Genomic DNA, 10,392 nt, shown 5'->3' with positions numbered 1-10,392 from the left:
GAAATGCAAACGCTGCTTTGTGACATGGTACAAGAGGCTGAAGTGCCCTGCTGTGGGAAGTACAGCTAGCGCTAGATCCTGCGGTTTGCCTGTTATTCTTAGTTTGCCAACTTCATTTTGCTCTGCATTTTCATCTTTTCCCATATAATTATAAAGAATTGTGGGGGAGAAATTGAAACTGTGGATGTCTCTGTTTCTCTGTAATCCCAAATCCTGATTCTACTGTAATGCAGTTGTCTCTGCAGCAAATGGCTGTGAGAGCCATGCACACCAGTGCTGCTGAGCCTGCTCTCTTTTCCACTTATCCCCATCCCCCATACGGTGCCTCAAACTGCTGTGTTGATACTCTGGTGGCTACATCCCTATTTAATAGCATCCAGCTTTTTGTCACTTGTTCCAAAATGTTTTGTCAAAGAAGATCTCAGTGTGGAGTGCTTGCTGCCTCTGCTTCTATTCCATGTCCATTCTAAGTCCAAAGGTACTTGGAATGGCCTCAAGCTCCACCAGGGGAGGTTCAGGCTGGACATTAGGAAAAAATTCTTCACAGAAAGGGTCATTGGGCACTGGCAGAGGCTGCCCAGGGAGGGGGTTGAGTCACCTTCCCTGGAGGGGTTTAAGGCACGGGTGGATGAGGTGCTAAGTGACATGGTTTAGTGTTTGATAGGAATGGTTGGGCTCGATGATCCGGTGGGTCTCTTCCAACCTGGTGATTCTATGATTCTGTGATACTTGGACTTTCTGTGACCCGTGGCAGCAGTTACACCTGCAGGATAGATTCCAACCTTGAGCATTTTGATGCTGAATTGCATGATCTCTGTGGCATAAGTGGCTTAAGCAGAGAGATCTCTTGCCCCCAGCGAGGTCTCTTCCCTCCTTGTCTTCAGGTTGCTTGAACTGAAGGTGAAACATATTGGATCATCAAGCTTTAAAATAATTCCTTCCTCATCCCGCTGATAACTGCAAAAGAAAAAAAAGGAAGAAAACAAAATTGGCTGTCGTTCAGTTGTCCTCCTGCAGAAAAATAAATACCTTCCTTGGAGAAGGCTGGAGGGAGGTGAGGTCTTATATCTTGTACCCTTGTGTGTATCTTGTACTTGTGCACATACTGCGTGGCTGTGAACTCTGACGTGAGCCTTAATGCTATTTGTGAATGAAAAGATTGCTGTTTAGCTATGTTGATAATACTCTCATGAAAATCCAGTCCCAATCAAAAGCTATTAAATTTGATGTTATATTTCAGAATATCAGCAGAAATGTGTTTATTTTGTCCCAATGTGTTAAGCAGCCCATTTTAGCATTTTTGCTCTCCTTATTTGTAAAATGCATCAGTGAGGACAGCGCACAGCGTAAAGTCCTACCTGTATTTGCAAAAAGTAATAAAATTATACTTGCAAAAGAGATGTCTCTATAATGCCTCCTGACCTGCTACCATTTAGGAGGTAAAACCAGTTCATATTACCCTTCTTTTCCCCAATGGGATACACAGCACTCCAGTATTTTTTGAGTTTTCATGGGCCACAATGGTTCCTAATTCTAAACAGCTCTAACTAGATGAGGATTTCTCAAGCCTTTAAGACCTGTGAGACATTTTCTGGAAGTCTGTTGGAAGGCTGGGTGGTCCTTTTTCCTCTTCCAACTCCAAGTTGTTTTCAGCGATATCTAAAACATCATTTTCAGCTTGTCAGATCAGCATCAGCTGTGGGTGAAGGGTGCTGCTGCGGAGCCGGGATGGGAGATTTTTGTTTATGTGACTGTACAGCGAGAGCAAAGGCCATGGGGATGGTCAGAATAGACTGGCCAAGTTTAGAAAATCCTGCATTAATGCAGCGCCACACCACATAGTCAAAGAAACATAGAATCATTTAGGTTGGAAAAGACCTTTAAGATCATCGAGTCCAACCATAAAATAGTTAGAGCAAGTGTGAAATTATTTGACCTCTTCCTTTTAAAAGAAAACAGCAAATATTATTATGCATTTCAGTTGTAATATGAACAGTACAATCTATGCAATGAGGTGAATAAAGCAAATTAATTTGGGATTGCTGCTGCTTATGGTTGATAGCTTTGCTATTTTACTGTGCTATCCTAACATAATCCAGAGTATTTATGTACTCACTGGTTTCTGACATGTCCCACTGGAAGGTATACTTGTATTTTTTTACCTTTAAGACTAAAAATAGTTTGGTTAAGTTCTATTTAGAAAGAAATGAAAGGCCTTTCCCATTGGGTGAGTATAATCCTTGGGAAAGCTGTGTCGGAGTGGCTCTGCGGGTAGCACAACCCCTGCTGCTACATTACGCACGGCTCCACAGTGTTAGACAGTAAAATGCTGCCATTGCTGGAATACTTAGGTGTTTAATTCATGGCTCTGATTTACGTAGTCATCAAAACAAGCCGACAGTTGCAAGTCCATCACAGTTAATGAAGCCATGTAATTGGCTTTGGGTCAGGGCCTGGAAAAGCCCAACCATTTGCCTGCAGAATCATAGAATCCTGGAATGGTTTGGGTTAGAAGGGACTTCAGAGCCCATCCAGTTCCACCCCCCCTGCCATGGGCAGGGACACCTCCCACTGGATCAGGGGCTCCAAGCCCCATCTGACCTGGCCTTGAACCCCTCCAGGGATGGGGCAGCCACTGCTCTGGGCGACCTGGGCCAGGGCCTCATGAGCCAAAACTTTCTGCCCAAGATCTTGTCTAAATCACCCCTTTTTCAGCTTAACCTCGTTCCCCCTTATCCTATCCCTGCCCTCCGGGGTCAGGAGCCCCCCTCCAGCTCTCTCATAGCCCCTTTCAGGACTGGAAGGTGTCTCTAAGGTCTCTTCGGAGTCTTTCCTTCCTTAGGCTGCACAACCCCAGCTCTCCCCGCCTGCCGCTGGTGAGAGTCACACGCGGCTCCACGCAGGACAGGCAGGCGGGGCCCGCACCGAGACGGGGATGGGGGCGGGTGGGCGGGGCCGGGGGGTGGAGGGGCGGGGGGCGAGAAGGGGAGGAGCCAATGGGAACGGGTGGGGAGGAGGGCGGGGCCAATGGGAGCGGGTGGGCGGAGCCAATGGGAGCGAGTGGGCGGGGCAGTGAGACTAGATGAAGAGGTGGGCGGGGCCAAAGGGAGCCGGTGGGCCGCGCCAATGGCAATGGATGGGGAGCTGGGCGGAGCCAATGGGAACGGATGGAGAGGTGGGAGGAGCCAATGGGAGCGGGCGGGCGGGGTCAACTGGAATGGATGGGGTGGGCGGGGCCAATGCGAATGGATGCGGGGTGGGCGGAGCCAACGGGAGAGGGTGGGCGTGGCCAATGGGAATGGCTAGCGGGAGGTGGGCGGAACCAACGGGAGCGGGTGGGCGGGGCTAGTCGGGGCGCAGCCAATGGGAGCGGGCGGGCGCGCGGGGCGGAGCCAATGGGAGGCGGCGGGGCCTCCGCGCGAACAAAGAGGGAGCGCTGGCGGCGGGGCCGCGGGGCCGCGCGGGGCGGGTGAGGGGCGGCGCTCCATGGCCGGCGGGTCGGGGTGAGCAGCGGCGGCGGCAGCAGCAGCGGCGGGCATGGCGGGGGTCAGCTACTCGCCGCCCTGGTGGGTGAGCCTGCTGCACCGCCTGCCGCACCTCAGCCTGCGCTGGGAGCTCACCGCCGCCGACTTCCGACCGCACGACGCCGAGTACCAGCAGGTGGGTGCCCGCCCGGGGGGGCTCCGCGGGGCCCCCTGCCGCCCCGGGGGCGCGGAGCCGTCGCCCCGAGCCGTTTCCAGCTTGCTTCGGTTCTTGGGTGAAGGGGGCCGCCTCGCGGGTCGGGGCCGGGGGGAGCTGCCGTGCGCCGGTAGCCCCGGGGGGAGGCAGCGTCGCCTTCCCGGACCCGCAGGAACGCGGTGGTTTAGTGCGTGAGAGCGGCTTTAGCGTCCCGGGGACCGGGGGATGCTCTCCGGGTACAGGGGGATGCTGTGCGGGTACCCGGGGATGCTCTCCGGGTACCGGGCTCCGCTCTTCTAGCGCTTCTCAGCCCGCATCCCTCGCCCAGCCGGCTGAGCGTGTAATTCAAGCGATCTCGGGGCGCCTCTGCGCGCTCCAGCGCTGGTGTCGCCTGCTGTCACCCGGGAGCAGGGCTGCAGGGGCTCTGCTGCCTCGTTTTCCACCGTCTCTGGGTCCCAAAACACCATTTTGCTTTGGCGAAGGGGCCTGCGGTGCCCTGGATGCTCAGCCCGCTGTCACGCACGCAGGGGGAGGGGGGGTTACAGCACCTAAACGGTTCTGGTTTATTGGTTTATCCTACAAATAAAAGGTGTTGGAAACGCTTTGAGGGAGCGGCGCGGTTTGGTGCGTCGTTTCGAGCCGATGAACGGGTCTGCGGGCCCAAGCTGGAGTGGAACGTGAGGGCTGTGTAATTGTGCGAAGAAAAAGCTTCGAAGCGGTGAACAGAACAGGCGTGGGGGGCTTGGGTTTGTTAATTTGTTTTAGTTGCCTTGGCTGAGCAGGGTTCAAGATGGCCTCACGCAGATGGAGCCGCGGCCGCTTGGCCGCGTTGCCGTGACCTCGGAGGGCAGCTACCCTTAAAACAAGGGAGAGGAGATGCTGGAGATCAGAAGTTAAGAGGAGTTCATGGGAAGACCTTCTTGGGAGAGTGTTAGCGCGAAACAAGCCCTCATTGACCTTTGAATAGGCAGCAGGCATCCTGCTTTTCACTTAAATCACTTAAAAGCTTTCCCTGCAACAATCTTGGGCTGTTTGTTTGTCAAATCATTTTTTTACGGTAATCATATTCTGCCTTAAAGCCTTCTGCTGTTCTCCTGCCTCCTCTCCCTTGATGCTATCAAGGGCTTCTTGCACAGCGGTCGATGGCCTTTTAAGTCTTAACATCAGCTCGCAAGAAAATGTCTTATCAAACCCAATCCCAAATATCTGGATTACCAAAGGGTCTGTCATCAGGAGGATGATTTGAGTAGCTGCAGCAGCTCTGCTGGTTTTGGTGCTGGTGAGGGATAGCAGACAGGCTCCGGGGAGGCAGCCTGTGGTGTCCGTGCTGCCCGTTACGTAACGAAGCCGCTGTGGCTCTGCGAGTTGGCTCTGGAGTTTGGAGCAATGTAGATTAATTCTGAGGCAGTGAAGTGAGGAAGCTTAATCCTGGAGCGGGAACTGTAATGCTGAATGTTCTCTCGTGCTTTAAATTGATCTGAAGGCCTCTTTTTTCCCCCAAATTCTAGCTTTTTCTGTTAGCTTTGTTATAAATTTGCCTCCTGTCCTCTGTTTGCAGCCTATGCTGGCGTAGTCTCCCTTTTTCTTTAGGAATCTTTCATATTTAACAGATGAGATCACATACGTCCTGAAAATAAGAAAACCCATTTTAGAATTCTGCATATTGTTATTCTCTTTGTAGGCCTCATTGGCATGAATAGCGTATATTTGTTTTCTGTTCCATTAGTGGCTGGTATCCCAGCTCTGAAGTGTAAACAGTTAAACTGCACGCAGTGTTCGAGTTCTCCAGTGGCTGAGGAGAGGTCAGTGGGGGATGCTAGCTGGGAGTTTATGGAGACGGGAAAGGGCAGAGTGTCCCTAGCTGTGGAAAGGAAGGATTACCTTTACTAAACTGGAAATACCTTTAAGTTTCCATAGGTATGTAGTGGGGCTCAGTGTCCGTTCTCATTCTGATCTGTTATGAGGAAGGAAGCAACATATCCATTCTGATTCTTCATTGCTTCTCTAGAAAAGACTTAACCCTACCAAGGGAAAACATTGTTTTCCTTTTAAGAACTGTTTTATTTAATAACTTCTTGGTAAAGACCTGCTTTTTTTTTGTACTCGTGTTTGATGACAGGCTTTGAACTCGTGCGTCAGCTGAAAATGCCACTTCGAGCAAAAGTGAAATACAGTGGCTTGGATTTGAATGTTGTCCTGTCACTTGTTGCAGTGCCACGTGCTCCTGCAGGTGAGGAGGCTGCAGATTTAACAGGCTTTCCACCTTCACCTAGCAAGGATTACTGTAATGCACAAGCCACTATTCCACTGAAGCAGCAGACAAGCTATTGTCCCTTGAAACCTCTCAGAAACGCGTGTAGCTGATAGATAAGCACATGCTGCTGGTCTTTGAAACCTAGGTCTTTGTTGTGTCTTCTGGGACCCTGAATGATGGGGAATATCTAGAAGGATGTAGATCTAAATGGCTAGTTATGTTCTTCTGTCCCATGGAGTCCCTTTTGTCAGACACCCACTGTGCCCCGGCCTGTCTTAAGGCGGCTGCCTCCATTGTCTACAACCTACAGGGGCTTTTCCTCCTTTTGTCTGAGAGCAGGAGAAATAATTATGGCAATGTTGTTGCCAAGGGCTGAGATCAGTGCAGCTGCAGGTTGTGGCTGCGTAGCTTCGTCACCTGAGTCAGTCTCTAAATGCTCTCTTTGGTGTTGCTTACACTGTGGGAGAAGATAAGTCGTATCTTGTTGCATTAGCTTAGAACAGTGTGTGCAAGGGTGGAAGAGCAGAACAGATCCTTCCCCTCTGGACTAGATTTGTTTGGAAATGTCTGTGTGTGTGCATGTCCTTCAGATGCTCTGCTTCAGTCATGACAAGTTGTGGACAGCGGTACAACTAGTTGTTTCCTTTTTCTGTGGGAATAGAGGTGACCTTCGATGTAGACTAGGCTGGGGTTGCGATCCGTCTTCTCCAGGGGGTCAGGCATGCTGATGGGTCCTGTCTGAGCTGCCTTCATTTGCTGCTTGCAGGACTTGCTCCACAGAGTCGTCCCTATAGAGGGTCTTATCAGACCTGTTCTTTTCCTAGTCCTCCCATGAATCATTGGGGTTGGAGATATCTTGATATGAGCAGTTTTATTCTGGCTGTGTTCTCATCTGAGTCATACTGCAGTGCTCTGCAAAGCCTTTTCATTGTGTAGTGAGTCACAAACTCTGGAGTGAAGTGAATGTAAAAATGGAGCAAAGCTTGTGTTCCTTCTGACAGCATCATGCTAATGCCAGTTCTGGTCTCCATGCCTTTTGCTGATGAACAAGTGACGATGATCTCACCAATACCATCTACTTACTTTCCAAGTCAGTTAATCGGACCAGTGAGATGGTCCTGAGACTGCTGCTGTTGCTAATTCAATCTATTTAGTAATGTAAGTCCTTCTCACTGTGCCTGGCTTAGTTGCATGGCATTGAATTCACTTTATTTCTCAGGGTAGAGTTGGCCAAGAGCCTTGAGGTAGTGTGGCGGTTACATGCTGGAAAGGAGTAGGAAAGCTGAATAACTTTTTAGTAGAGCACAGCAACAGGTAATGGTATATCTGCGTGAGACAGGGTGTCTTTAGTACCGACAGAAAAGGAGTCTACAAGAATTTATTGTAGCTCTTAAGTCTCACTGTGTGCTGAGAAGTACACTACAAAAAGTGAAGAAGAGGCTGTAAAGTTAAGCTACAGAGCACCATAACTTGAATTTCTGCTTTCTTAATTGCTGGAAAATGGCAACATTGACCTGAATATCTCTAAAGGCATGGGCTATATGTGAATAAGTCTAGAATACACAAAATTCCCCAGTGTCTTTGAAGCTCTTTCTGTGCACCACTCGTGGTTTTTGTGTGAGTTGGAACTGCAAATGCATGGAGAGTAGGTGCAATGGCAACTCTGTGCTTTGGAAAAGGACTGGATGGTTGGTTCACACCAATTGAGATGCAGAACCACGCGAAAGGAAGCATCAATAAGTACAGGGATACGCTTTAGTCTTGGTTTTGAGATGGTGTCTGTAGCGTTGTCACCCAGGCATCTCCTGTCATACATCAGTCAGTGCTTTTGTGTTGTAACATTCTCCCTCTGTGCTGAGGGGGAATCCAGCAGTAAAAGGTACTGTCTAAGCAATGAGGCTTCTTTTTTTTTTTTTTTTTTGGCTTACAGACTCTAATCCAAGGCATATGTGTTTGAACCTGTAGGCAGTGGTTCAGCAAGGAATTAATTCTGTCAGGTACTTTCTGGCTCTTTGAGGCTATTTCCCTACACATGACAGCTAATGTCATCTTTGAAAGTATTTCTTGGCTGGAGAAACACGATAGAGCCTAAACTGCCAAAAAACTTGGATTAGAGAGATTGTTTTAGAACTTCCTCTACTGTACTGGCATCTTATTTCAATTCTGAAATTAAGAGTCTTTCAGTAAATTGGAAACATGTGTATTAGTCAAGTTAGATGACGTGGTTTTGTCTAGTTGGCTCAAAGTCAGAGGGTAATGTGGCTTTCTTAAAGGGGTTAGACTGAAGGCTTCTTTCAAGAATACGTGGACCACTTCCAAGGTCTGATCAGCTATCCTGCTGCAGCACAAGCTTGCTTATATTTCCAGAAGGGTTGGGTGTCCCCAGGTAGTAGACTACAATGTTTTCTAATTAAATCCAAGTTGCTTTTAGATTTTTAAGAACTGATGATAAATCCCATCTTCCCTTTACTCACCAGTCTTGGTTGCATGAGTAACCGTGCAGTGACACCTCTTATCAGCAAATTGATGCTGTAGTCTGACCCACCTCTTCTGTGTTTGATCTGGAAGGGCCTTTACTAGGGAATTGCAATTTAATGGTTGGACTTGATGATCCGGTGGGTCTCTTCCAACCTGGTTATTCTATGATTCTATGATTCTATAATGGATAACAAACATAGAGAAACAAGGCAATTTTTGATGGTTGATTTTTACCAAAGGCAGACATACAACGGTTTCTGTTGACCATACAACAGCCATACGGCAGCATGTGGCATACAGACAGGAAAAAAAGTCAACCTTAGCCAGCTTTCTGTCTGCAGCCTTTCTTTTTTTTGCTCACCCATGCTGTCCTGCTATGTTTTCAGATGGTCTTCTTGGAAACCGTGACTGTAGATCACCTTATTCTAGTCAAAAAATATAATTGTTCTGAATGTATGGTTTTAGCGGACCAAAGTACACACAGAGGGGTAAAAGGTGATTTGGAGAAATGTGTGAGACACGCTAGGGGGAGAGGAAGGACAGAGACGCAAGTGCGTGTACAAAGATGTGAACAGTGCTTTCTTCATCTGGGTAGAATCCTAAAAGTATTAATCCTGCACTAAGACAATGCTTTTGGCAGGCCTGGTGAGTTCCCCAGTCTCAGGAGACCTCTGCAGCCTGTGGTGCTCTGGAGGTACCATGCTGGTCTTGGCTGAAGGAGTAGAACCAGAGCATTAGTCTGGTCAGGGGGTGGCCAGCCACTGGTGCCTTGGAGCTTCTACACCAGGACAACGTTAGTTCTCTGGAAAGTCTTCTTTTTTTTTTTTTTTTTTCCTACGTGAGTGTAACTGCTCATGTCTTCTGGCCTGGGTTTAAGTACTTGTGAAGTAAATATTGGGGAATGCATCTGCCTTCTCTGAACACTGCCTGTGTATTGCACTTACCTGTGTGCACACAAGTGCTTGTTGGTTTGGAGGAGCTGACATTGAAGAACCTTGTATTTTTCATTTGCTTTGAAAAAAGGGAGTCTGAACAGAGGCTGAAAATGCAGATGAGTGTCTTTAACCTTCAGTTTGCTGCCAAAATGATGTAGCTACTTAGGAAGCTTATCTTGGTGTCCAGCTGCACAGGCTGATCACTAGCACTCTGGAGAAAGGGCTAATGAAAATCAGTTTAGTCTTACAATCTTCCCTTTTTTTTCCTTGGTTTTCTTTCTTTCTTTTTGTTTTTCCTCCCTTCCCCTCAATTCCTAATGCCCAGGCTAACAAGAAGCCTTTGTTTAAATGTTGATCCAATAAAACAAGCAGTGCTTTTAGCAGATGTTGGTGTGGATTTTTAGCACTCTTTATTTTTCATTATTAGGGAAAGTGAGAAATTCTCACCCAGAAAAATGTATCCTGTCAAGCATGACTCTGGAGATCAAGGGTGAGAAGTCAGGTGTTTTCTTCTGACTTAATCCCAAGGCTTTGAATAAGGAGCTGTGCCACACTTTTTTTGTCTTGCTTGTATTTTGGGATTAGATTTCTTTTGAACCCTTCAACAAAAAAAACCCAGGTATTGAGAATAAGATAGGTGAAAGTTATGGGTCTTTGTCACATCAGGTTTCTTGACGAGTGTCTTCAGAACAGAGAGTTGGAGAGACAAGCATCCTGCAGTCCCTTGGCATTTCCCATTTTTGTTGTTGTTCTTTCTTTCTCTCTTCTCAGATAAGCCTAATTTTACATCTCTTCTCCCAGCCCTTTCCCCCACTAGCACAGTTACTGATGGAAAGGGTGAAGTCCAGAATCGATGCTTCATGCTGCAGAGTTTGCCCTGTCAGCTCTGTGTGACTGCTTCCAGGGACACTGCTGTACCTGTAGGAATCGGGATGCTGAACACCTAACCATTGCTTAGCATTTACCAAGGTTAAGGCTTCTCCTGAAGTCGTTCTTTAACATTCTTTGTCAAGTGAGCAGGCTTGGGTGGCTGCAAGCAAGCACTGA

General features: G+C 48.2%; 1 protein-coding gene across 3 annotated transcripts in view; it reads left to right on the top strand.

The window, feature by feature from the left end:
- The first annotated feature begins 3,465 nt into the window (after positions 1 to 3,465).
- TTYH3 (tweety family member 3) overlaps positions 3,466 to 10,392 on the top strand; it is a 76,563-nt gene continuing 69,636 nt past the window's right edge. For all 3 annotated transcript variants that reach the window (XM_069870459.1, XM_069870458.1, XM_069870457.1), the window contains exon 1: positions 3,466 to 3,660. In XM_069870459.1, the coding sequence (XP_069726560.1) occupies positions 3,538 to 3,660 (123 nt within the window). In that variant the 5' untranslated portion in view covers positions 3,466 to 3,537. The remainder of the gene's footprint in view (positions 3,661 to 10,392) is intronic.

The sequence above is a fragment of the Phaenicophaeus curvirostris genome, chromosome 16 (assembly GCF_032191515.1).
Source record: "Phaenicophaeus curvirostris isolate KB17595 chromosome 16, BPBGC_Pcur_1.0, whole genome shotgun sequence".
Lineage (NCBI taxonomy): Eukaryota > Metazoa > Chordata > Aves > Cuculiformes > Cuculidae > Phaenicophaeus > Phaenicophaeus curvirostris.
Note: the sequence above shows the minus strand (reverse complement) of the source record. Positions and strands in the feature narration are given on the sequence as shown.